This window comes from Ictalurus furcatus, chromosome 4 (assembly GCF_023375685.1).
Source record: "Ictalurus furcatus strain D&B chromosome 4, Billie_1.0, whole genome shotgun sequence".
NCBI classification, from domain to species: Eukaryota; Metazoa; Chordata; class Actinopteri; order Siluriformes; family Ictaluridae; genus Ictalurus; species Ictalurus furcatus.
This window is the reverse complement of record NC_071258.1, coordinates 32,318,703-32,346,202: the sequence shown is the minus strand read 5'-3', so window position 1 is coordinate 32,346,202 and position 27,500 is coordinate 32,318,703. Positions and strand designations below refer to the sequence as shown.

At 46.2% G+C, this 27,500-nt stretch overlaps 2 protein-coding genes across 3 annotated transcripts in view; one reads left to right on the top strand and one right to left on the bottom strand.

The window, feature by feature from the left end:
- dhx36 (DEAH (Asp-Glu-Ala-His) box polypeptide 36) overlaps nt 1-14,289 on the top strand; it is a 38,610-nt gene extending 24,321 nt beyond the window's left edge. Inside the window, 11 exon segments of the mRNA XM_053623647.1 lie at nt 1,699-1,816; nt 3,094-3,192; nt 4,499-4,645; nt 4,647-4,670; nt 5,534-5,623; nt 5,724-5,807; nt 6,480-6,579; nt 7,284-7,374; nt 8,375-8,498; nt 11,996-12,148; nt 13,449-14,289. Coding sequence (XP_053479622.1) covers nt 1,699-1,816; nt 3,094-3,192; nt 4,499-4,645; nt 4,647-4,670; nt 5,534-5,623; nt 5,724-5,807; nt 6,480-6,579; nt 7,284-7,374; nt 8,375-8,498; nt 11,996-12,148; nt 13,449-13,634 — 1,216 coding nt within the window. The 3' untranslated portion in view covers nt 13,635-14,289.
- Nucleotides 14,290-14,378: 89 nt separating this feature from the next.
- LOC128607029 (rho guanine nucleotide exchange factor 26-like) overlaps nt 14,379-27,500 on the bottom strand; it is a 47,534-nt gene continuing 34,412 nt past the window's right edge. For both annotated transcript variants that reach the window (XM_053623646.1, XM_053623645.1), the window contains exons 12-15: nt 23,169-23,378; nt 17,088-17,158; nt 16,574-16,678; nt 14,379-15,890 (exon numbers count right to left, since the gene is read on the bottom strand). In XM_053623646.1, coding sequence (XP_053479621.1) covers nt 15,748-15,890; nt 16,574-16,678; nt 17,088-17,158; nt 23,169-23,378 — 529 coding nt within the window. In that variant the 3' untranslated portion in view covers nt 14,379-15,747. The remainder of the gene's footprint in view (nt 15,891-16,573; nt 16,679-17,087; nt 17,159-23,168; nt 23,379-27,500) is intronic.

Sequence of the window (27,500 nt, the reverse complement as noted above, 5' to 3'; positions counted from 1 at the left end):
TCTCTCTACATCTTGATCTTGCTCTGTGTGTGGCTGCTAATGTCTTCATTTCCACATTTAGCATGTATGCATTGGTTAGGTATGGAAATTTGCACACACACACACACACACACACACACACACACACACACTATCATACTTAAACTCATTTAAATCTGTAAATAAAGATGACTCCTGCTAACCTTTATACATGTTGTGTAGAACCTCTGTATGTTAACACTGCAGTATGCTGCTTTTCTTGAGCAGATGAGCCAATCCACATATGAATCTCTCATGATTGACAGTAGTGCAATTGATTATAAACTCTCTGATATTAACTGACCTGCTGGAAACCCCGCCCCCTACCCCTCCATCTTACATTAGTATTCTCTTGTCTCGATGTTTTTGCTTGAATGACACAGCCCCACTGTTCCTCATGGTAAATGGAGAATGTTTTGTGTTCATTTAATATGCAATAGTCTGGCAGTGTATGCTCACCTTCGCTCAGTCATGGATATGCCCCGTCACGCACGCTCAGCTTTTACAGAGTAACACCACCTTCTCCAGTCGAGCTGAATACAGCGTGTTTCAGCTGAACACACCTCCTTCACTAGGACGTGCGGGCGTGGAGGCCACGCCTCCTTCACTAGGACGTGCCGGTGTGGAGGCCACGCCTCCTTCACTAGGACGGGCCGGTGTGGAGGCCACGCCTCCTTCACTAGGACGTGCCGGTGTGGAGGCCACGCCTCCTTCAGTAGGACGTGCCGGTGTGGAGGCCACGCCTCCTTCAGTAGGACGTGCCGGTGTGGAGGCCACGCCTCCTTCACTAGAACGTGCCGGTGTGGAGGCCACGCCTCCTTCACTAGAACGTGCCGGTGTGGAGGCCACGCCTCCTTCACTAGAACGTGCCGGTGTGGAGGCCACGCCTCCTTCACTAGAACGTGCCGGTGTGGAGGCCACGCCTCCTTCACTAGAACGTGCCGGTGTGGAGGCCACGCCTCCTTCACTAGAACATGCCGGTGTGGAGGCCACGCCTCCTTCACTAGAACGTGCCGGTGTGGAGGCCACGCCTCCATCACTGAGACTGATGCAGGCAGCATGATGATTTTGAATCAGTGCATCTATGTCATAAGGGGTGTGTGTGTGTGTGTGTGTGTGTGTGTGTGTGTGTGTGTGTGTGTGTGTGTGTGAGAGAGAGAATGAAGCTAAAAGCTGCAGTCATTTTCTCTCCTCTCTTTGTGCTTCCTCTATAGAGGTTCAGCTAATAGCTCCAGGCCTGAAAGCCTCTTTGCTTCAGCAGTATGTAAGATTACAGAACAGGTGTAATAAGGTCTAATGTGTATGCCTTTATCCTGACCACGTGAGCGAGTGCGAGTGAGTGCGGGCGAGTACGTGAGATCGCATGCGAGTGAGTGCGTGTGAGAGACAGAAGGAAACTTTGCTCCCTTGAAACAAATGTAAAGCATGTCCTTTTAAGGCTGAGTAGGAGTGGGATTCACATGCAGTGCAGTGACGGTCCTAATGGCCCACTCATCCTTCTTCCACACCATTTCACGTGCGCGCGTGTGTGTGTGTGTGTGTGTGTTTGAACACTGTTATGTGTGTGTGTTTTTCTGGAGTGTTTACAGCACTGTGTGAACGGAATAATTAATCTTTTTCCTGTGTGTGTGTGTGTGTGTGTGTGTGTGTGTGTGTGTGTGTGTGTGTGTGTGTGTGTAGGGTGTCTCCAGGTAAATGCTATCACCTGTATAACGGCTTGAGGGCGAGTCTGCTGGACGCCTACCAGCTCCCTGAGATCCAGCGCACACCGCTCGAGGAGCTCTGTCTGCAGATTAAAGTACTCACACACCACGTTTCAGACAGTTCTTTGTTTATTTATTTTTATTTATTTCATTTTATTTTATTTCAAAACCTCACCATCAGCCAGTATTTATTTATTTATTTATTTATTTAAAAACCCGTTCAGCCGGTCTTTATTTTTTAAAACCCTTCTTCAATTAAATTAAAGCTTTTTCTATTTATGTCAGTCTTTTTATTAATTTTTTTTTTTTTTATTTAAAAACCCCTATTCATCATTTTTGTTTGTGTTTATTAAAAAAATCAGCCGGACATTTGATGTTTATTAAAATAAACCCTTGTCGACATTTTATTATTTTTTTTATTTAAATACCCTTTGACATAATAAGTTTTTATTATTATTATTATTATTATTATTATTATTTTATTTTTTAAAACCATTTCTTTAAACAGTTTTTTTTATTTTTTTTTATTAAATACTTTTATTATTAAATAATTTTTTTAATAATGCCATTTAAAACCTCTTTGGTGGGCAGTCTAGGCTTTTGTTGGTTATTTAAAAAAAACATTTCTCATGTAAAGTTTATTATTTTAAAGTACAGTCAGCCAGTCGTCTTCTTATTTATTTATTTATTTATTTTTTATATAGCGTGTTCCTGTAGTAAAAACGCCGGTCGTTCGTTTTGATTTGATATAGAATCCATTCATCAGCCTGTCTAGTTATATAAACGTCTTGTCAGCCGTCTTCTGTATTGAAGAACCCTTCTTATAAAACGTCTCCGTCTTTGTTTTAGTCTCCGCGTTTTTTAATAATCTAGTCAAATGTGGTATGACTTGACTAACCGAAGTTATAACGTCTTGAGATATTGATGCCGTTAGGTTTACGTCACACCCGTCATCTCTCGACTCGGTGAAAAAGGTTTAGAAAGCCCCGCCTCTCCCCCTGTACTGTTTAATCTCCACTGTGTCCATACTGCTGTAACAGCACGCTGTCACCGGTGATGCATCGTTATCTTATACGTACACGTTACCTCTCTCTCTCTCTCACACACACACACACACACACACACACACACACACTCCCGGGTGCCTGTAATAGCTGAGTACAAACAAACTAATGCGTTAATGGCGATGTGTTAATCACACCCGTCTCCACTCAGCAGCATCATAATGGTGTAATGAGGCCTTTTACTGGTGTCAATTACCACCCTGGTCTCACGCACACACACTGAGAGAAGGCCCTTTGTGTGTCTGATGAGTCATACGGTGTAATTGTGTGTATCTGGGTGTGTTATTTCTGCTCTTGTGTGTCCTCAGATCCTGAAGTTGGGCCCAATCGCATCATTCCTGAGGAAGACTCTGGACCCTCCGTCAGACAGAGCCATCGAGCTGGCTATCACTCACTTAATGGATCTGGTGAGAGAGACACAGAGAGAGACACAGACAGAGAGACACAGAGAGAGAGAGAGACTGAGAGAGACAGAGAGACGGACTGAGAGAGACAGAGCGAGGGACTGAGATAGAGAGCGAGGGAGGGGGAGAGACAGAGAGAGGGGGAGAGACAGAGAGAGGGGGATAGACAGAGGGAGGGGGAGAGACAGAGAGAGGGGAGAGACTGAGGGAGACTGAGGGAGGGGGAGAGACTGAGGGAGGGGAGAGACAGGGAGAGACAGACAGAGAGAGACGGAGAGACAGAGAGAGACGGAGAGAGAGGGGAGAGACAGGGAGAGGGAGGGGGATAGACAGAGGGAGGGGGATAGACAGAGGGAGGGGGATAGACAGAGGGAGGGGGAGAGACAGAGGGAGGGGGAGAGACAGAGAGAGGGGAGAGACTGAGAGAGGGGAGAGACAGGGAGAGACAGAGAGAGAGGAGAGACAGGGAGATGGAGAGACAGAGAGAGAGAGAGAAGAGACAGAGGGAGACAGAGACAGACAGAGAGAGAGAAGAGACAGAGAGAGACGGAGAGACCGAGGGAGATGGAGAGACAGAAAGAGAGGGAGAAGAGACAGAGAGAGAGAGAAGAGACAGAGGGAGACAGAGACAGACAGAGAGAGAGAGGAGAGACAGAGAGAGGGGAAGAGACAGAGGGAGATGGAGAGACAGAGAGAAGAGACAGAGGGAGACAGAGACAGACAGAGAGAGAGAGGAGAGACAGAGAGAGATGGAGAGACAGAAAGAGAGGGAGAAGAGACAGAGAGAGAGAGAAGAGACAGGGAGAGAGAAGAGACAGACAGAGAGAGAAGAGACAGAGAGAGACAGACAGCGAGAGAGAGGAGAGACAGAGAGAGGGGGAGAGACATAGGGAGATGGAGAGAGAGAGAGAAGAGACAGAGAGAGAGAGACAAGAGACAGAGGGAGACAGAGACAGACAGAGAGAGAGGAGAGACAGAGAGAGGGGGAGAGACATAGGGAGATGGAGAGAGAGAGAGAAGAGACAGAGAGAGAGAGACAAGAGACAGAGGGAGACAGAGACAGACAGAGAGAGAGGAGAGACAGAGAGAGGGGGAGAGACAGAGGGAGATGGAGAGACAGAGAGGGACAGAGAGAGAGATTAGAGGCTGGGTGAGCTGTGATGGTTCATTGGTATGAAATTGGTGATGCATACAGAGTGCTATAGTTGAGAGAGATGCATGGCTGAGGGACTCTGGAAACAAAATACAAACTGAACTGTGTGTGTGTGTGTGTGTGTGTGCGTGTGTGTGTGCGTGTGTGTGTGTTTAGAATGCATTGGACCGGAATGAAGAGTTGACCCCATTGGGTTTCCACCTGGCCCGTCTGCCCGTGGAGCCACACATCGGAAAGATGATTCTGTTCGGCGCTCTGCTCGCCTGCCTGGACCCCGTGCTGACCATAGCAGCTAGCCTTAGCTTTTAAAGACCCGTTCTTCATACCAATGGTACACACACACACACACACACACACTGCTTACACTCCTACACTCTCTGGACCTATCAGCACGTCCAGACATAAATTCCTTTCTCTTGGCGCAGCATTTTTTGCTGTTTAATGTCACTGTAATTCCTGAGTAACGTGCTTTAAACCTAACAACCGGATTATAAATCAGGGCTGTAAGGGTTTTACACAGAGTTACAAAAGGATTACAATTAAACGGATTAAAATACACCTCCCTATTTCTCACTAGTTTCATCATACACACACACACACCAAGGAATAATTACACATCCGCTCAGGCTCTCCAATTTTAGACCAGTATATTACTGACCACAAGTTTGTACGCCCCAGCTCAGAAGGGGCTATCTTCATGTTCTACTCTTTTGGAATAATAAGACATGCATTGTGTGTAATAATGTGTAGAAGTGGAAGTTTTGTGGCTTTTAGGATAAACATTCAGAGTTACATTTATACAGCGCTTTTCTAGACACTCAAAGTGCTTTACATAGTATGAATGGGGGATCTCTTCAAACACCACTAGTGTGTAGGACGCACCTGGATGATGCGACGGCAGCCATAGTGCGCCAGAACGCCCACAACACACCAGCTTTTAGTGGAGAGGAGAGAGTGATGTAGCCAATTCAGAGATGGGGATTATTAGCAGGCCGTGATGGAGAAGGACCAATGGGGGAATTTTGCCAGGACATCGGGGTTATACCCCGATCCTTTACGAGAAGTGTCCTGGGATTTTTGTTACACAGTTTCTGTGTAAATCAGGTCAATACATCGATTAACGCTGCAGATTTCAAGGCACTTCACGGGGATTTTAATAAATTCCGAATAAATAATTTGTTTTCGTGTCACAGGGGAAGGAAAAAAATCGCCGACCAAAGAAGAAAAATCCTGTCCAAAAACACCAAGAGTGACCACCTGACTGTAGTCAACGCCTTCCAGGTAAAACTTACGTTTTCAGCGGCTTGCGTTGGATTTCCTCTCGTCTGCGATGTGTATCGCCAGAGGCCAATCGATGACTGTGGTGTTTTCTCTGTGCCAGGGCTGGGAGGAAGCGAAGAGGCGGGGCTACAGGTGCGAGCGGGAATACTGCTGGGACAACTTCCTGTCAGCCAACACGCTGCAGGTCAGTCTCCAGTCTCTATCAGCTATTTACATTACTAACCCTTCAGCATCACAAGCTCTTTGTACTGGCTTCTCTCTGTGAAGAACAGGCACCGTCTGATTATTATGGGATAGTTTTCATTCGCATTAAAGAGCACTTTTCTTAATGTGTAAGGGTTAGAGCGGTCAGGCTGCTTTCTGGCCATGATGACCATCTGCAATGCCGCTAACGTCGCAGTGAAGTCATTAGGATGTCACGCTAGTCCGTTATTTATTCCTCAGCAGCCATAAATGCAGCTTGTCCTGTTACCAAGAAACCACCAAATACAAAGCACTCCGTGATGAAGACTTTCGAGCAGTGGGAAAAATCCCGCCCTGTTAGAAGGTTCTGCCCGTGTTTCGGGGGTTTCCTCCGGGTACTCGGGTTTCCTCCCACAGTCCAAACACATGCGTTATAGGCTGATTGGCATTTCTAAATTGTCCATAGTGTGTGTGTGTGTGTGTGTGTGCCCTGAGATGGGTTGGCACCCCGTCCCGGGTGTCCCCCTGCTTGTGTCCTGAGTTGCCCGTGACCCTGCGAAGGATAAGCGGTACAGAAAATGGATGGATGGATGTTTTGGGTTAGAACGCTGTTACTATTTAACTCTCTCTCTCTCTCTCTCTCTCTCTCTCTCTCTCTCTCTCTCTCTGACAGATGTTACAGAATATGAAAGGACAGTTTGCGGAGCATCTCTTGGCCGCTGGGTTTGTGAGCAGTAAAGACCCAAAACATCTCGGCGCCAACATCAACTCCGGTAACCGAGCCTCACGCCGGGGAAACACAAACAAACACAACACCCGGCGCAGTAGTAGTGCATGTAGTGATGTAATAACGTGAAATTGAGTACGGTGTATGCTTTTCTTTTTTTTTTTTGTTTGTTTGTTTTGGTTTTTTATTTATTTTTTTTTATATAGTGGAACATTTTCAGCTCGTGAGCAGGGGTGTGTCTTCCACCAGGTTTGATTTTAAGGCCTCGTTCTAAACAGCTAGTTATTAATGCACTTTGATGGTTGCTAAGCAGCACATGGTTAAGACAAATGATCACCTTTCATTTTATTTTACCGCCGCCGTGGAGCTCCTGCAATATTAAGTCGTCCTCCACACACACACACACACACACACACACACACACACTCTTTCTCTGCCATCTTCTCCTGTATCCATGTTACGATAATGGGCCATTTTCACTGATGACGCATTAGCGCTTCACACAAAAACACACACACACACACCTCTTTCACTCTCTGTATTTTGTGTAAGCCATATTCATGAGCTGATAATCAGTCTGTAAGGAACGAAGCATGTGATGTGCTGCTGGAGGAATATAGTCAGTGAGGGGACGACGAATTGCCCGAGTTACAATCGGTGACGTGTGAGAAGTGCTGAAGAAGCGTCCACTGACCGCGGTCTCCTTTATTCCGTTTCTCTTAACGAACTCAATCTGTGTCATCCACTCAGAAAACGAGAAGCTCCTGAAGGCAGTCATCGTGGCCGGCTTGTATCCCAAAGTGGCCAAGATCCGGCCGAGCCCGCACAAGAAGAGACCCATGTAGGTGCACTGATAATCTGTTTGTTTGTTTGTTTATTTATTTATTTATTTTAGCGCGATTCATTTGCATACGTCGATATCTGGGAGTTTTCATTAATAAGGTGATGCAGACCGATGAAGGAAGAATAAAAGGGCGGGGGGGGGGGGGTGTGAGTGAGTGATCTAAGGAAAGCAGAAAATATCCTCCTAATGATGAGACAAACTCAATTTGGGAGTTTTTAAAAAAAATTTTATTTTTTTTAAGACCCGGAGACTTCGACAAAACAAGTCTGGCTCCTATTATTAGCCGGGAGTGCAGATTAAACCCCCATCGTCTGAAGCAGGAGTCGATTCCACTGTCTTGTCTGTGTATGTATGAATGCATCTGTACCGAACTACACGAGGTGAACCCGATACTAACTCGAGGAGTGAATTATCGCCATCGTTATCATTTTGTACGCTATACGTGTATGCCATCGCTGCCGATATGGCGTCAAATCGTTAATGAATTGATCGATTGACGCCGAATTGCAGTTAATCATCAGATAAGCACCTGCTTGTGGGTTCCATCGTAAGGAGAAAAAAAAATGACGCAAGGCTGAGGAGCTGTGTTCCGTCTGGAGGCGAGGCTCATTTCTGGGCCAGAAACAAAAACGAAATGGAGCCCTAGAACAAAGAGACTAGCCATCGTGATATTGTGAGTGCATGGAGTTGTTTTTTTTTTTTCTTTTTTTCTTTTTCTCCCCCCCAAGGTATCTTTGAACGTACGCGAGTGCCGTAGAGCTCGAAACACTTTTAAAAATGATGAACTGCAACTTTAATAGCTGTGGGGGGGGGAGGGGGAGGGGAGGGGAGGGGGCACGAATCGAGATGGCAACCCGCGCGAGCTGAGAGCAGCCCAGCAATTTCCACTCGGCGTCTCTGGAGGTTTGTCTGCGAATGTGAATCGTACCAGCGTCCCACTGTGATGCGGGTTCCCCGTCACGGCTTACGCCGGCGTGCGTGTGTTTTGTTTCCGCAGACCAGCGAAGGTGTACACCAAAGCTGACGGGAAGGTCTGCATACACCCGAAATCTGTCAACTCCGAGGAGACGCAGTTCCACTACACCTGGCTCATCTATCACTTGAAGATGAGAACCACCAGTGTGAGTACACACACACACACACACACACACGCGTGCGCACGCACACACGCACGTGATCTTACTATGAATCATATAAATGAAATATGGCATCACTATGCAGCATCATAGTTATTTAAAGTTATTCACGTTGGCTAAAGGGTTTTTTTTTTTTTCTCTCCTCTCTATTTTGAACGGCGAGCCTTGTTATTTTGTTCGAGTGTATCGAGCGGGACGATCCTCGACGGGGCGTTTGAAACCGGCGCGGGCCGCAGTTCAAGAAAAGCGCCATCTTTTATTCAGAACCTGTCTGCCTTTCAAGTCCTGGCTCTCCACTGCCTCGTCTCAGATCAAAGCTGCTTTCCCAATCGAAGAGCCCAAATCTCTCTCTCTCTCTCGCACTCACACTCACGCGCGCTCTCTCTCTCTGTCTCTCTCTACTGCCTGAGGACATCAACCAATAATGTCCTCTCTACCTGCCTCAACCCCCCCTTTTAAAAAATAAATAAATAAATAAATAAATAAATTTTAAAGCCACCCAGCCAGCTAGGGCTTTTGAGAGAGAACAGAACAGAATGTCACCAGCTCTGGATTTGTTTCAGCTTTAGACACAGAAATGGAGCCGAGAGAACGCAGCAGGTCCGTCTCTCCAGTGCTGCTCTTGGGGCGAGAGAGAAGGACTGAGAGAGAGACTGACAGACTGAGAGAGAGAGAGACAGACAGAGAGAGAGACAGACTGAGAGAGAGAGAGAGAGACTGACCGACAGAGAGAGAGAGACAGACTGAGAGAGAGACAGACTGAGAGAGACAAAGAGAGAGAGGGACTGAGAGAGAGAGAGACTGACTGAGAGAGAGACAGAGAGAGAGAGAGACAGACTGAGAGAGGGACAGAGAGAGAGAGGGACTGAGAGAGTGAGAGAGACAGCCAGACTGAGAGAGAGAGACTGAGAGAATGAGAGGGACTGAGTGAGAGAGTGAGGGACTGAGAGACAGAGACTGAGAGAGAGAGAGGGACTGAGCGAGAGAGAGAGAGACAGACAGAGAGAGACAAAGAGAGAGAAGGACTGAGAGAGAGACTGACAGACTGAGAGAGAGAGAGACAGATGGAGAGAGACAAAGAGAGAGAGGGACTGAGAGAGAGAGAGACAGACTGAGAGAGAGAGAGAGACAGAGAGACAGAGTGAGAGAGACAGCCAGACTGAGAGAGAGAGAGACTGAGAGAATGAGAGGGACTGAGTGAGGGACTGAGAGAGAGAGAGAGAGAGAGAGGGACTGAGCGAGAGAGTGAGGGACTGAGAGAGAGAGAGAGAGAGAGAGGGACTGAGCGAGAGAGTGAGGGACTGAGAGAGAGAGAGAGAGAGAGAGAGAGGGACTGAGCGAGAGAGTGAGGGACTGAGAGACAGAGACTGAGAAAGAGAGAGGGGGACTGAGAGAGAGAGAGAAAGACACAGAGAGACAGACTGAGAGAGAGAGAGAGAGAGAGGGACTGAGAGACGGAGACTGAGCGAGAGCGAGAGAGGGACTGAGAGAGAGAGAGAGACAGAGACTGAGAGAGAGACAGACTCAGAGACAGACTGAGAGAGAGAGAGAGTGACGGGGGGAAGGAGAGAGAGAGAGAAACCCAGAGACTTGAATGAGAGTGAATTAGAGCGAGCGGTTAATGGCAGAGACGGGGAGGAGATGGAGAGTCGGGGACAGGCGAGTAAAAAGTGATTTAGACAGCAGAAGAGCGAGGGATGAAATGACAGTTGATTGATGCCACAGGAGGGAGATATTAGAGTTCCGAACTGCAGGGCAGAATAACGACGCGGTGAGAGGCGAGGGAAAGAGCGTGATTTGGAGGCGGGGAGAACTCGAACAGCCTGTGGCAGGTAGAACTCTTGTAATCTCGCTCTGCTTTACCATCAAGTGTTTACAGAGATCGCCGAGGACGCGAGCGAGTGGCGAAGAGACGCGTCTCACTAGCCTGACAGAAACCACAGGTTACGTTCGCGCAAACTCCTGTTCTTTCCCGTGTCAGAAACCTTCGCCGCCCACCGCTACGACGCGCTGACACTGGAGACTCCTTCCGAATGTCTCCTCGCAGAAACCGTCTCCAGATCAACAATCACACGCGGTTTTTATTACGTTTATATGGAGCGTCCACCTTATAGAAGTCCCCGTGTAAGCTGTTGCTATAGAAACGGTAACGCATTCAAAGCAGCGCATTATTATACAGTAGACTCCAGATGTGTCGCTGCTGCTGCTGCTGCGGAGAACGAATCGACGCCATGTGACCAATCAGAATGGAGAATTTAATAGCGCTGTGGTATAAAAATACGTTGTGGTGGTGTTCTTCACCCCCGCCCCCTGTGGAGCACTGCTGGATGATGATTCCTACAGACACTTCACTCTCTCTCCCTCACACACACACACACACACACACACACACACACGCACACACGCGCACACACACACACCTCTGTGTCCAATCTGTCTGTGTAACTGTGTGAGAAAATGAGAAAGCGGGACTGAGGATAAAGAGTTCTCCTGCCGTCTACACTACATTCTGAAATTACAATTGATTTCTCTCTCTCTCTCACTCTCGCTCTGTCTGTCCTTTTCCTTTCTCTCTCTCTGTCCTCTCTCGTCCTCTATACCTCTGTCTCTTGCTCTGTCTGTTTATCCTTCTCTCTCTCTCTCTCTCTCTCTCTCTCTCTCTCTCACACACACACACACACACACACACTCTTGATCTTGCTCTCACTCTCACTGGTTTGCTTTCTCTTATGCTCTGTCTCGCTCTCTCTCTTTGCCTCACTCACGTCTTCCTCTCCCTTTCTCCTCTCTCTCACTCTGCCTCACTCTCATCCTCTCTTTCTCTCTTTTTTGTTTCTCACTCTGTCTTTTTCTCTCTGGCTCATTCTCATCTTCCTTCCCTTTCTCCTCTCTCTCGCTCTCTCTCTCTCTCTCTCTGCCTCACTCAAATCCTCTCTTTTTTTTGTTGTTTCTCACTCTTTTCCTCTCTCTCTTTGCCTCAATCTTGTCTTCCTCTCCTTTTCTCTCTCTCTCTCTCTCTCTCTCTCTCTGCCTCACTCTCATCCTCTCTTTCTCTCTTTTTTGTTTCTCACTCTGTCTTTTTCTCTCTGGCTCATTCTCGTCTTCCTCTCCCTTTCTCCTCTCTCTCTCTCTCTCTCTCTCTCTCTCTCTCTCTCTCTCTGCCTCACTCAAATCCTTTTTTTCTCTCTCTGCCTCACTCTCGTCCTCCTCTCCTTTTCTCTCTCTCTCTCTCTGCCTCACTCTCATCCTCTTTCTTTTTTTGTTTCTCACTCTTTTTTTCTCTGCCTCACTCTCGTCTTCCTCTCCCTCTCTCTCTCTTTTGATCACTTTTTTTCACCACCTGTCTTCTTTCTCTTTTCTCTCTCCCTGTTTGTCTACCTCACTCATTCACTCTCTCCATCCCACCCTCTATCTCTCTTCCTGTCAATTAAAAATCTCTCTCTCTCTCTCTCTCTCTCTCTCTCTCCCTCTGTGTGTTGTAGATCTTTCTGTACGACTGCACAGAGGTGTCTCCATTCTCGCTCCTCTTCTTCGGGGGTGATATCTCCATCCAGAAGGACAAAGAGCAGGAGACCATCGCCGTGGACGAATGGATCGTCTTTCAGTCTCCGGCTCGCATCGCTCACCTGGTCAAGGTCAGCATAGTCCACACGCACTGCGGGAGGGAAACCAGGACGCCACGGCCGCGCCGTTTAACACCGCCGGTGTTCTGCGCAGAGTTTACTCGAGCCGAGTCTGTACAGAAATCCAACGCGACCTTTTACTATACCCACGTCCTCCAGCAGCACTGCTCTATAAATAACCCTCGCACACGCTTTTAACCCGTTTAACGTGGAGCATCCTCCAGGTCCCTGATAGCTGTTGCCATAGGAACGGTAGCGTAATATAATACAAACGTGTGACATGTAGCTGCGATACTGTCCGAGCCGCCGTTCTAGAAACCAATCAGAACGGAGAATTGTAGAGTAAACAGAACGGCTAAAGGCTTTAAAGTCTAAAACTAGTCAGGGGGGGGGCGGGGTTAAAGCAACCAGCACTTATTGGTGTTATTCAGTATTTCTCTTTCAGATCACGAAAGCAGCGGCTGTAAATCGTCACACGCACCATTAACCCTGCAAACAGCACATCACGCACAGCTGTAATTAAGAGCGTGCGCGTGATCCGTGACGCATTATCACACTGTAAATCCCTGCCGCGCTCTGAAACGTGCACGCCAGCTCGCACGCGTTTCTCATTTACGCCTCCGTTAGCATCTCGGCAACGGGACTTTGGCCCGGGTTTGAAAGCGCCGCGTCTACTGGAGTCAGACGTGTACACGAGACAAGCAACGATAAACTCCACCTTCTACACGCCGGCCTTGCTTTCCGCATCGGGTTTACGGCCCGGGCCAGAAAAACACTACTGGAAGTTTCTGCTGTAGTGTTTGACTCCTCTTGCTCACGACGCTGTCCGTCACACGTTTTATTCAGTGCTCCGTCTCGACTTTTCTGTCAGTCAGCGCTTACTTGGGTTGTAACGTCCATGCGTTATTAATGAAACGCTCGTATTTAACAGATGCCGTCGTTAAAAGTAATAGCCGGTCGAACCGGGAGAGTCTCCGGGGCAAGACTCGTCTTGACTGATCCTCGGTGGACACCGAGCTAACGTTTTATTGAGTAAACAGAAGCGAGTATAATTCAGTCGTTAGGTGCGATGTATTTCTGAAACTCCAGCTCACATTGTGTAAACCTGAGGCAAGCAGCTGGAAGGTGGGTGGAACGTGGAGCGCTTCCAAAGTCGTCGTACGCCGCTCGCTCGAATTCTCCTGGGTTTATTATTTTTTTTCTCTCACGAAAGCCGTCCGTCGAAGGGAGGTAAAGTTTCTCCCGCTCGTTATTCCCGACCGTCGTGAATCTAATCAGTGAAGGGTTTGAGATGTCTTCTTGATCCTTTCAGGACCTGAAGAAGGAGCTGGATCTGCTGCTGGAGGAGAAAATCAAGCGGCCCCGCCCCGTGGACTGGAGCGACCGCGCCTCGAAAGACTGCGCCGTGATCTCGGCCATCGTCGACCTCATCACCACGCAGGAGACCGCGACGTCTTCGCAAGAGCCGTACAGGAAAAGCCACCAGCACTGGGACTAGAAGCTGACGCTCGTACCGAGGGTCCGATCGAATCCGATCGATCCGTCTCGGCAGATGTTCTCACCGTAAAGTTCTCGCCTATACCGTAGTGCTGTTGAGTTCTCCATGCTGATTGGCCAGAAGGGGTTGAGTTGAATTTTCTCTAAGAGCAGCTCTGATCAGTAGTGCAACCGCACTGTAATTGCAGGTTTATATATATATATATATATATATATATATAAATAAAAATGCACGCGTTTTAATATGGTTTCTATAGTAACACCTCGTATGACGTTCTCTCCGTATAAACGTATCGTGGAATTGTCGATGTTGATGAGTAAGGAGTTTACCAGTGATGGAAGGAGTCTCCAGTGTCAGGTAAAGCCCTGACTTTAAACACTCACCCCGTCTACCATCGACGAGCGACTTCCGAGAAATTCCGCTTATTGCCCCTTTAACTTTAAGGACTGGCCGGTGAGTGTCTCATCTTCACAACCCACGTGTGTTTAGACCTGCAGTTTATACGTAAATCTTCCCGGCAGGACTGACCCACTCACGAGACTCACTAGAATTATTTCTTTGCTTCTTTGTGTGTCACAATTTCTATTTTTACGTTTGCCTTTGCACCGTTTCACCCCCCTCCCCCTCCCCCTCCCCCTCCCCCTCCTTCAGCTACCATAAATGATTAAAGCTGCTGTTAAGAACAACACAGTGTGGTCTAACGCAACGTCACGCAAACACAACACAACACAACACAAGGACGGGTGAAACAAACACAGAGCTTTATGGAATATACGTTGTGTAGACTCGTTACAGTATTTACATTAGATTTACATCATCATTCACACCACACGTGCGTGTCCTCTCTCTGAGCCCCGGCTCGACCCGGCCAGGACGAGCGTCTCGTTTCAGACCGTAAACATTCCTTCGTTTTACATTCGTATTAATGGGGGGTTTTTTTCCCCCCAGTATCTTGTGACAAACTCATCTGATCCAGCGTCACTTTTTTATTTATTTATTTATTTTTAAAAAACACACACATGAAAGTGTGCATATTTCCCAGTTTTATAAAGACAGAGCTGAAGTGTAGCGTTTGATCCTTAGGAAGATAAAAGCCGTTATGTAAGCGATTTCTACACGATTTATGCAAATTACCGTTGGTTAAGTACACCGCTCCAGCCTTTCATATGTCGAGTGTATTTTATATATATTTATATTTTAAAAAGACAAATCTTCCCTGAGCCCTTAATTTTTCTCTTTATTTATTTACAACTTGCTTTTATATATATATATATATATATATATTTTATAAAATCTCACACACACACACACACACACGCGGATCAGTGAAGGTAAAGTTGTCGTTTGTACTACAGAAGCACCGAGCATGATGTTCGATGATCGTGTGCTAGCTCAGAGGCGTCAAACTCATTTCAGGGAAGGGGGACAGATTAAAAAAAAACAACAAAAAAAGTGACCACCCAACAACAGTTCCTTCCGAATGTCAGGGCTGTGCATAAGTATTCACCCCCATTGAACTTTTCCCACATTTTGTATCGTTACAACGCGGAACTGATTTAGACTTCATTAGGATTAGACGCCATGATATTGAAGTGGCGTGAAAATAAATATGGTTTGCCAAACTATTTACAAATGATAAAGAAAATAATAATAATAATAATAATAAAAAGTATTTCACCCCCATTGCCCCAAAATTAGTTTAGCTTGTGAATAAAGAGTCATTAGGACGTTTTGTCAGAGTTTGTTGCTCTCTTTTGCCCCCTAGTGGAATAAAACGTGAACTTTTTGGGGGTTTTTTTGTACATTTCGACTACATTGATTCAGTGCAGCAGATCAGAAGTGCGATCAGGACAGATCCCGGGCTGTATGTTTGACGCCCCTGTGCTAGACTGCGCTTAAAGAACCCTTAAACGTTCCTCCACATGTTCTTCCAAGAACCAGTCTCCGGTCCTGTCGAGATGTTGTTAGGAGTTTCTACTGGCTCGTAGGAAGAGTCGCGGTCATCGATAACATCATCTCGTACTGCTCCTCAGGCCAGCGTTCTCTCTCGAAGTGTGCGTGTGTGTGTGTGTGTGTGTGTGTGTGTTTAGGGAGGAACTGCAGAGAATCCCGCTCACACGTTGGTCTCCAGGCCCTGGAGGCGGTCCATCCTCTGCATGTTCTTCTCGATGGTGGCCTGGCACGTGATTGGCTGAGCGCACTCGGCGAGGAACCAGCCTCTCTCTCCGTCCCGCAATCGTTCGCCCTCGTACCAACCTGAAACAAAATCACAGCTCAGTCGTCCACAACGGGAATTATTAACCGACTGGTGCGTACGTGTTTATACATCTAAAGATACGCAGTGTAGTAGCGCTTAAAGTCAGTCACGTCATCGTACATCCATCCAAATTTAATGTTCTCATTTTGTGTAAAAGTGAAGTCAGACACGATGATGTGCTGAAAGTTTCTTCTCTCGGATTGGGGGGGGGGGGGGCTCTTTTTTTAACTGCAGAACATTCTAGAGAAAAAAAAAAAAAACCCAACATTCTGATTCGGCTTTCAAGCGTGTGCTGTATATTTAATGTGTATTTAAAGATTCAGGGAGCTTTTGATGGCCTATTCTTAGCTCCGTGGCCTTTCAACATGAAAGCTGGCCAACCAGTGCCATCACCGGGGACCGTCACCTGACCCTCAACCCCGCCACATCAAAAACAAAGAGCTCTGAGCTCATCCTGCACATCACACACCGGGTCTGAGGGTACAGAGCACGGTAGACGGGTCAGGTGGTGACGTGCAGTACGACAGGTACAGAGGATGTATTTATATCATGCTGACGATGTCCTCGGTAACTTTTTATTCATTCTGATCAGTGACACTCCTGTTCTCAAATGTGTGACGACATTATGATGATTTATTTTTTTAAAAAAAAGAGAAAGAAGGATGTAGTAATAAAAGCTGACCATCATCCACTGTCTGTGAGACGATTACGACGTCTGCCACCTGCAGCGAGAGTTCATCAGGCTGCCGAGCCGTGTACGTACGGACCACCTCCACCTGCATGGAATCTGACACACACACAACAACACAGCATGAGTACACAAGAGGTCTGAGTATTTCTGTAACCCTTTCATACACCTGAAATCATTTGTTCATGTGAAGCGCGAGTGCACTGCATCACACGACCAGCAGGAGGCGCTGATTCTCAAAGTGTGTTTAAAAGGTCTCTGAAATCATTCTCTTCATCGGACTGATTAAACTTCCTACATTTCGCTCCACATTCGGTGCACTGAAATATATAAATATAAATATATAAATAAATGCACGTGTATTGAATCTGGGTCTTATCCTGACCTGTAGGTATGAAAATGGAAGCGTTTGGGTTTGTTGTAGTATCAAATGTACAAAAACAAACAAAAAAAAAGAACGGCTCGAGTGCGGCGAAATCTGATCCTGAAACGTTTGACAAAAACTCACTTGTTCTGTCTGCGTTCCTCTTCTCATTGTTGGTGTGTCCCAGTGCGCTGATCCAGCGAGCACGCTCATTACTAGAGAGAGAGAGAGAAAGAGAGAAATTTAAAACAAACAAACAAAAAAAAAGCATTTTCTCTGCTGAAACTTTTGCCCATCTTTTAGTCATAAACAAATGTTTGGTCATATGATCCTACAGGAAAATCTAATCATATTCACATCTAGCAAACAGTTTTATCCAATGCGTTTTAAGAAGTGAAACAGAGTCCAATCCAATCCCACAGTTATACAGATGAAGATTAGTGGCCGTACTTAAACACTACCTCTGACACAAAGCCTGAACCTGTTAACCTCTCTCCGCCCGTCGTGTATATTTACACAGGAATTCCACAGGTGAGAGAGCGTTAAATCTCACAGCAATTTGTCGAGCAGTGTTTTGTGCAGCGTGCGTTCGAGTTAACATCATCTCAGCCGCTCACGCTATCGACGCGTCTCGAGTGGCAGGTAGGGTTACGAGGTGAACTCTGAACTCCGCCGACGGTCCTGAACTAAACCCTGCTCTGACCTCGTCTCAGTTCTCCGGTCCTGCCTCACTGACAATCTTCTCTCACACACGCATGGAACAAGGAAATAAAAATTTTTTAAACAATACCATTATACAAGAATAGCCCACATCTAGTCATTACGCAGCGGTACTTCATTTTATTGCACAGCTAACGTGCTATATATGTTCTGAAATGTCGTGAGAGAAATGTGGGATTCGGACCAATTTGGCAATAGTGGATTTTATTTAGGGTACGAAGTGTAATATTGAACTGAATATTAGTGACAGGAAAACATTAATGGGTAAGAAATAAAAAATGACCCGGAAACCTTTTCCCCATCCGTCCACCTTCTATAGCACTTATCCTACCGGGTCGTGGGGAACCTGGAGCCTGTCCCAGGAAGCATGGGGTACAAGGCGGGGTACACCCTGGACGCAATCAATTGAAGGGCACACTCACACACCCTTTCATACACTACGGACACTTTAGACACGCCAATCATCCTACCATGCATGTCTTTGGACTGGGGGAGGAAACCGGAGTACCCGGAGGAAACCCCCGCAGCACGGGGAGAACACGCAAACTCCGCACACACAGTGCAGCGACGCGAACCGAACCCCCGACCCTAAATCCATCAGAAAAGGACATAGATTCTAACAAGCTAGCTTTTTTTTTTTCTCCAAAATAACGACTGACCCATTTCCAGCTCCTTCCATAACCCGTGTACGACGCAAGCCGAGGTAGAAAATGTAGGTGGAGCTAGAAACAGCGCAGACCACCGATTGGTCCATCACAATTGCACAGACATCCTGATTCACATATCTAGCACAACATCTTCAGCGACTGACAGAAGTTAATGTTCTAGCAGAACTAAGAGGTTTTAAAAGCTATTTTATACTCGTTTATATCTCTTTTCCCACAGGAATGTTTTGTTAAATCTTTTAAGCGGCTTGATATTTACACTCCGTACCCGTGATCCGTATAAATTCCGCCATCTCGAATCCCAAATAGCTTTTCGGTCAGTTTAATAACTTATCTCACACACATTTTCGACCAAAAATTCCCGGTTCCGTCGCAATTTTTTTTGAGTATTTTAAGTTCGGCCCAAACCCAGTCATAACTCGATGACGACCAGAGAAACTCCGCCTACTTTCAGAGGTAGAGCTACGTGATCGGAAGCAATCAGCTAGTCGCGGATTAGGATTCGCTGGCGAACCGTGATACAAATATGAGCTCATGAATGTTATTGTACTTTGGCATACCACACTGTCTGGAGGAAACGCTCTAATAGATCTAAATATCCTTCTCTTAGCCGTCTGTGGTTTACGCTGAGCTGTACCCAAGTCGGTTCTTCCATGAAGTTTAACTGATGTCTTGCCGTGTCGACTGTAGCGCCAGCCTAATGTCGTTTCTCCTCGACGACCTTTCAATGGTGCGTGTATCTATAAGGGGTTATTTTCTCCAGAATAAATAAACAGCACAGTGCTCGATAAAAAAAAAACAAAACAAAACAAAAAATGTGCAAAACAAAGCAACCGAAACCAGACACAGACCCGTCTGTCCTCCGTCTCCGCGCACGGGGACGTGCAGGATATGAGTCAATCACACACATAATGCTGCTTCCAGCGTTCACTTTTGATTGCTTTCATCTGGTTGTGCTCACGGTCCTGCGCTTCCACAGACGAGTTGTTTTTGTTATTCCAGCGCGCAAGCTGAACCGAATGAACGTAGTGCTGAACTCTGAGACGACCTCCGATGAGTCATCAGCCGGCGGTACACACATACACAGAGCCTGGTCACGACACACAGCTAGACGCCAGCCCAATCAGAGACGGGTGCTCGGACGCCGCGCGGCTCCGGACGAATCGGAGGAACACACCGGGAGTCAAATCTGTGCTCGGTCATCGTTTTATGATTCTTATTCTGGTCCAATTTAGCACCACATCAAAGCCAGGAATGACCACGATAGCAATTAGCAGCCATGAGTGGGCGCTGACTCATCCAGTCAACAATTACTGCTTAATGACTCGCTGAACTGTCCATTTCTCATCTGTAGAACATGGGGTTCTGTTCCTGCTTCTGGGGGGGGGGGGAGGGGGGGGGGACGGACGGACGACAGGGGCTCTGTGTGTGCCGTGGAAGTCCCCTGAATTCATTGCCACATTTGTGCAAACCGAAAAAAGGAATCAAGGGTGCTGCAGTTGAAGCTAAAGATGATATCTGTGGTCATGTACATGCTCACACCAGATAGCCAGATACACTGATAATGCTGGTAGTGAGATTCCATTTCAGAGATCTAGGAATGAGAAGAAACGTGTATAAATGGGGGGGTGGATAGATATATGGTGGGTGGATTGGTGTGTGGATGGCTGGCTGAGAGAATAGGGGAGTGAGTGAGAGAGTGAGTGGATGGGTGGACGGACGGTGGGATGGATTGGTGGAGAAATGAATGGGTGCAGACTTGGTGAGATGGATTAGTGGATGATCTGAAGATGGATGGATGGATGGAAGGTCAATAGAAGGACAGTTTGTGGATGGAGGCATGTTAGGATCAACGTTGGAAGACGAATGGATGAATAATATGTGGGTGGACAGATGGATGGGTGAACAGTGGACGTTTTACAGCTTAGTGGATTAGAAGATGGATGGATGGATGGATGGATGGATGGATGGATGGCAGGATCAATGGACGGACAGTTTGTGTGTGAGTGGATGGATGGATAGAATACTCCTTCAGTATTATGTGGTATTGTGTATACGTTCATGACATAGAATTCCTATTCCCAAGTCCATTTCATCTCCAGATTGTAATGTGGAGATTTTCTAATACAAGCCATCCATCCATCCATCCATCCATCCATCCATCTTCAACCGCTTACTCCTTTTCAGGGTCACGGGGAACCCGGAGACTATCCCAGGGAGCATCGGGCACAAGGCGAGGTTAATACAATCCAGTAGATATGAATTATACTACCATACTATTTAGTAATGGTATACGATTTGGGACGTAGCCTAACAAGCACATCTAGCCTAGCAGGGGGGTTGTGGGAACAAATCGAGCTGTTGCCTTGACACAATAAAGTCTCTTTATAAGTCAGATGTGTCAGCTGTACTTCAAAAAAAAAAAAAAAAACAGTAAAGGCGACATCACAACATCACAAGAGGGGGTTAACACATAACCCTGAGCTCTGAAACCCAGGGGCTTTCCATCTCCCACACACATACTGTGCAGAACAGTTGGGCCCTGCTACATTTGTAGGAAAGGGAGGTGTCAGACCGAGGAGGAAATGAGCGGCCATTACAAAAGACTTCCTCCATTAACACCCTGCTAACACTTACCTCACTACGAAACCATAAACCCCCAAAACAATGAGGCACATCATGAGCTCACTGAGGGTGTTCTGGTCCTGAGAGACAGCGGGTCTCCAACTCTACACGCTCCGGTCCTACTGTTAACAATGGAAGTGCACGTGAGGACCACCCAAAAACCAAGCGCCTGCAAGGCAAAAGTCTGATGCGAGACGACGTAATAATAAGCCGCGCCACCATTTATTTATTTATTTATTTATTTATTTATTTATTTACCAAACATCTGTCCCGCCTTCTTTTCTACTGGCTCTGGTGTAGTCCCTAGACACTGACTCCTAATGTCCGATGGGATCGATTTCACGTGCGATGATTGGCCGTGTCGCAGGTGAGTTACGAAGCCATTCTTTTCCAGTAGCCTTGGTTTCTGGAAGAATTCCGCGATTTATTTTTGTCCATGGACTTTACAGAACCGAACCGACCAGCTACAAGTCGAAGCATGACCTCGTGAAAGCGATGGGAAATTGTGAGTCCATCCGAGGGATCGTTGGGGGGGGACTGAAGACGTTTTGCCAAAAGAAACGGGCCAAAATTGAGCTATAAAAAGCTCATTTCATCACACCGTGGACGTCGCTAAGCTGTAGTTGCCGACGATGGCTTTGCAGCGAGGTCACTGTATGGTGTCTGAATACTTTATACCCTATCCATTTCTGTAAAAGAAAACGCTTATGCTCATGAAGAAATACTCGGTAAGTACACAGTCGAAAGACATTGCGTGTACATTTGAAGTATATTAAATAACAACAACAACAACAACAACAACACAAAGTTTCCGAATACTTGCGTCGCCTTACTGTACAGGCGTTGTACTGCAGCATGCAGTTGAACTTTACTGGAATGATGTGAAATGAATTGACTTGGAAAGGCTGAAATAGAAAGCAGCTCCAGTGGAAGAGTCGCTACGATGGCATCAGGGTAAAGGAATTTCTCCGCCGTTACTGTACAGCCATGACAAATCAGGCACTGCGGAAAACTGCCAAGAAAGCTCTTCGGGCTCCACACACTCAGGTCTCAGCCTGTCTCTGACCCGAACACACACACACGCACACACGCACATGCTACAGTACAGAGTTATAGTTAGTTTATTATCTAAAAACTGTTGTTCTGTGTGTGTGTGTGTGTGCGTGTGTGTGTGAGAGAATGCGGGTCAAATCCACTGACGCCTATCAGAGGGAACAAATCTCAACTAACCAGCTCAGCCACAACAAAACACACAGCTCTACTGTACACTCGTGTGTGTGTGTGTGTGTGTGTGTGTGTATTATATAACCACAACATGACGACGGAAACATTACCGGAGTATCATTCTCGCAGAACCAAAGAGATCTACAAACTCCCCCATACACACAGTACAGAACCTCTGTGTAGAGCGATCCACATCCAGTTGTGTGAATAAATAGATAGATAAATAAATAAAGAAAGAAATAAAATGTTAAAAATCCTCGAACATCTCTAACTACCAGAACTGAGAGGTGATTCGACTCGTTCTATCGGTGTCGGGGGCGGCACCGTGAATCGTGGCGTCTCCTGACTGACAGTAGAAACTCAATCTGATTGGTTCAGGTTTCAGGGCCTTGATGTAGAGCTAAAAGAAATTGAACTGAAGACTGAACGAAAAAAAAAAAAAAAAAGCTCTGTTGTGACGCGGCGTTTACATTATTCAGTATGGAAGGACCTGTGGAAGTCTGGCTAGCGCTCAATGCTAAGTGTAATGACTGTGCGATTTGAGTTGTACAGAGGCTTTTCTTAGGATTTAACCAGCAGAACTGAGAGAAATGTTAACATTCCTGATGCTTTTGTTACGTTTGTTAGTCTGTTAGTCATTGATTTATATATAAAATATACTGCCTTGAAGGCCACGTGCTAGCTAGCTAAACTGTTAGCCTTCAGGCATTTCAGCTTAGCACCCAGTGTCAACGTAGAGTAGATGCGACAAACGACTAGTGAGCAGAAAGAAGACGATCAGGATGAAAGGGAAAAGACGAGACGACATACTGAAGAGAACAGAAAGCTATGTGCTAGCTAGGCATTTTTCAGCTTATGCTTAGCGTCCCATACTGCGTTTCCCCGGCAACTTGAATCACGTTTCGAACGCTCCGTTTGAACGCGCCGTCTAACGTGCTTTATTTCTCCGAGAAAAATATCCAAAACATCGCCATATAAGGAGGGTACTTACAGAAGCTCCGCCCCCAGGATCATGGGCACTTTGTCTCCTGAGTGGTTGCTGCGGAATTTCAGGCGGAACAGGTGATTGGCTCCGACCTGCCGTGATGTCAGCATGCCTGCGGTGGTGCGCGTCGGCGAGAGGTTCAGGTCCTCCGGCTGGCACGGCCCCACCCAGATCTGATCCCTCAGCGCGTAGTCTATCACCGCATAACTCTCTTCACTAAGACAGAGAGAGAGAGAGAGAGAGAGAGAGAGAGAGAGAGAGAGAGAGAGAGAGACATTTTAACTCTTTAGAGTCTTAGAACACTAAAACACTTAGCTAAAGAGAATGAATTCACATTTCCTGGGCCTTGTTAAATCCTTTACTGCTCGACCTGTATGCACTTTCGGAGTGAGCAGACTTGAGTCATGTGCAATGTGTAATCAAGACTGTTGAAACGAATGAGCCAACACACACACACACACACACACACACTTTGTCTTACTATCCTTATAAGGACCTTCCATTGACATAATAACTAATGCAGCTAATTCATGCTGTGCTACACCTAAATCGAACCTCGGTGACCAAAAAGCACACCTTCGTCTCTTTTACCTTTTGAAACAGAAGCATGGGGACCAGCCACAAGTCCCTACAACGTCAAATCTCAGATATTCCTATCCTGGTCCACAACACGACATAAAAAACATGCCCACACTCACTATGAAGTGGTTCTCAAAGTATCTGACGCATACTAAATAAACAGACACTCATACTCCAAGATGACCGGAACACAATGTATGAGAAGACACGCGTGCAGGCACATGTAGGAATGGGTACTGTATGAGACTGAGAAAGAAGACACACACCCAGCGTAACTGTGTGAACTTCCCTCTGGCTGCAAACCTTAAGTCATCTAACTTTACTTAAGTCTCCAGCACATGCCTAGACATAGTTTGGGCAAAAAGACATGCTCCGGTTTGCTTTATTCCAGCTCGTTAAACCGCATCCAGTCAGCTGCGCATTGTGTAAGACAACGCTTAATCTTTTATTTTCTTTTGCTTTAATGGAACCGAATCATTTGATACCGGGAGACTATTTTTCCAATCCCATTCCCACCCATCCATCGCATGCAGGAATGAGGACACGTGGTTCTCGTCGTCGTCCGTTACAGATACATCAAATTCAAAAGATCAGATCCTTGCAGTATGGTATAGTCATGACCGGTGTATAAAAATAAATCAATCAATAAAGAAAGAAATAAAAAGCACATCACTTCCCAATACCACTGAGGTAGTTCAGCGCTACTCGTGCCAGCTGATCGAGACAGAAGAATCCAGAATCTTTTCTCGGACGCTACTGAAGCCGGAGATGAACGTCCTGATCTGATTCAAATCCTGGGGCGTTATCAGCCTGGATAATACACCTCATATCCATCATATCCTCCATCCAGGAAAGGTCGGACATTGAGCTGCAGTACAAAGAAGTCGCGTTGACGGACATGAGCTTCCATGCTGCGCGCTCTCGGAAGAACTGCTACATCTTCTTCCATTGCAAAGAAACCCGGTCACTGTGCTACAAGGAGGTCATGATTGAAGGACATGAGCTTCCACGCTGCGCGTTCTCGGGTTCATCGCGTTCAGCTTTCCCGAAGTGATGCGAACAATCGCAGGGATTTATTTCTTTTATAATAATAAAGAAATAATAACGTGGAGAAGCGTGCTAAACAGATTATATACAGCTAGATGAGGGGGGAAAAACAAAACTGGAGAAGAAATGAAAGAGAAAAGGCAAAAAAAAAATCTACAGAAAAGAGAAGAAACGACATGAGATGAGAAGATGGAGAGGACAGAAGATGATGAAGACATGAGAAGAGAAGAGGAGAGAAGAAGAAGATGAAGAGGAGAGAAGAAGAGGATGAAGAGGAGAGAAGAAGAAGTTGAAGAGGAGAGAAGAAGAGGATGAAGAGGAGAGAAGAAGATGAAGGAGAGGAGAGAAGAAAATGATGGAGAGGAGAGAAGAAGATGATGGAGAGGAGAGAAGAAAATGATGGAGAGGAGAGAAGAAGATGAAGGAGAGGAGAGAAGAAGATGGAGAGGAGAGAAGAAGATGATGGAGAGGAGAGAAGAAGATGAAGGAGAGGAGAGAAGAAAATGATGGAGAGGAGAGAAGAAGATGATGAAGAGGAGAGAAGATGAAGAGGAGAGAAGAAGATGGAGAGGAGAGAAGAAGAAGATGAAGAGGAGAGAAGAAGAGGATGAAGAGGAGAGAAGAAGAGGATGAAGAGGAGAGAAGAAGAGGATGAAGAGGAGAGAAGAAGAGGATGAAGAGGAGAGAAGAAGAAGTTGAAGAGGAGAGAAGAAGAGGATGAAGAGGAGAGAAGAAGATGAAGGAGAGGAGAGAAGAAAATGATGGAGAGGAGAGAAGAAGATGATGAAGAGGAGAGAAGAAGATGGAGAGGAGAGAAGAAGATGGAGAGGAGAGAAGAAGATGGAGAGGAGAGAAGAAAATGATGGAGAGGAGAGAAGAAGAAGATGGAGAGGAGAGAAGAAAATGATGAATAGGAGAGAAGAAGATGATGGAGAGGAGAGAAGAAGAGATATTTCAGAGTTACATAAACATGGACATCAGTAAAAAAATCAATGGAAAAGGAGAAAAGAAGAGAGACTGCATCTCTCCTCAGGTTGGAGACAGAGTGGCGTGTGTTCCTGCAGTCTGGAGAACCTAAACGTACCAGAACCTACATCAGATCCACTCACACTGGAGTTATCATCAGAATAAACACACACAACATACCAGAGCTTCATCAGAACCCACAGAACCACGAAAACACACTCCCCAAACCCCCCCCCCCCCCCACACACACACACACACACACACACACACACACGCTACTGTGTGCTCATACAGCACGCCTCCGCTCACAGTCTGATCAAATGAGCTGATTTTTTTCCCTTTCCAAGTCACTCGGAACAGCTGGCTGTGCACTCCAGCATCTGGGAGGAAATGAATACCCGGTCGTTTCTAAGAAATCTTCCCTTTTTCAAAGCAAGCAGCGCATTCCCGAAAAGCAGGAGCAGGAAAAACACACAAACAGAAAGAAAGAGATGCTATAAAGACTAACTTTGAGAAGACCAGCCAGTTCTAAAACCAAATAATCACACATGAGTGACGGAGAGAAAAAGAGACTGATACTGGGAACTGTTTGTCCTACAGAATTTTAAAAAAAAAAAAAAAAAAAAAAAAAAAAAACCCCAACAACAACATCTGGAACATAATGTACGAGGGGACTCGGAAACATCTGGACGTGCCAGGCCACTGAGAGCTAAAAAAAAACAAGATCAATCTGAAACAAACCAGAGCATCTTGCACTGATGAAGTACACTTTACCGTCACCTGAGCATGCAGACAGGATCGGGACGCAGCCGGAGTGAAGGACGCTGCTTATAGTGATAAACTCCCAAAACACAGCACGAACATCGTCAATACCATCACTCATACCACAGCGCTGTCGAATTCTCCATTCTGATTGGCTAGTAGCTTTCACAATACTTCAGGCTGGTTTATATTAATGCGCTCATTCTACTGCGATGCCGTTTCTATAGTAACCGCTAATCCACAGGGATTAGCCAGAAAGGCTTCAAAAGAACAAGCACATCCGAAATCATAGTCCAAATGATCGGCAAAAATCAACGTTAAAATGCAACTATAACTGGATAAAAAAAAAAAGCACGGCGTGTCGTTCTTTAATAAATAAATAATTGCTAGTGTTGGTAAAAAAAAAAACAAAAAAAACACAACACTGTAGGTGTGCGATTACGGTCACACAGGGAGATACCATGGAAGACACGCAATAAATCACGTGTTTGACCGGTTGACTTACACCCTGAAATGATACAAATCATAACCTGGCTCAAAAACAAATAAACCGTCTGATCTAATCTGATCTATCTAGGGAACTGACTACACGAAATTCCCCCTAAAGGAGCAATAAACGATCCCTGTACCTGTCTATCGGCTTACAGTCACCGAGCCCCGCCCGGGACGGGTTGTGTCATCATCTCCTACTGCAGGTTGATACACGGCCCAGGTGTATGATGGGAACATGAGATGAGTCAAGGTCAGTAGAAACATGCTCCGACGTGTCCTCATGAACTTTACTGATAATGTTCACACTGTCACACTTCCAGACTTCATGTGTGCATCATACAGGAAATACCTAGTCATCATCTTCCACGGGAAGAGAGCGGAATATCTTTATTGTCATCATACAGTCATGGGGGGGGGGGGGGCAATTTCATATTCACCACTGTACAGTCACAAGGGCTGTTTACACATGGAATGAAAATGAAAGAAATGGGC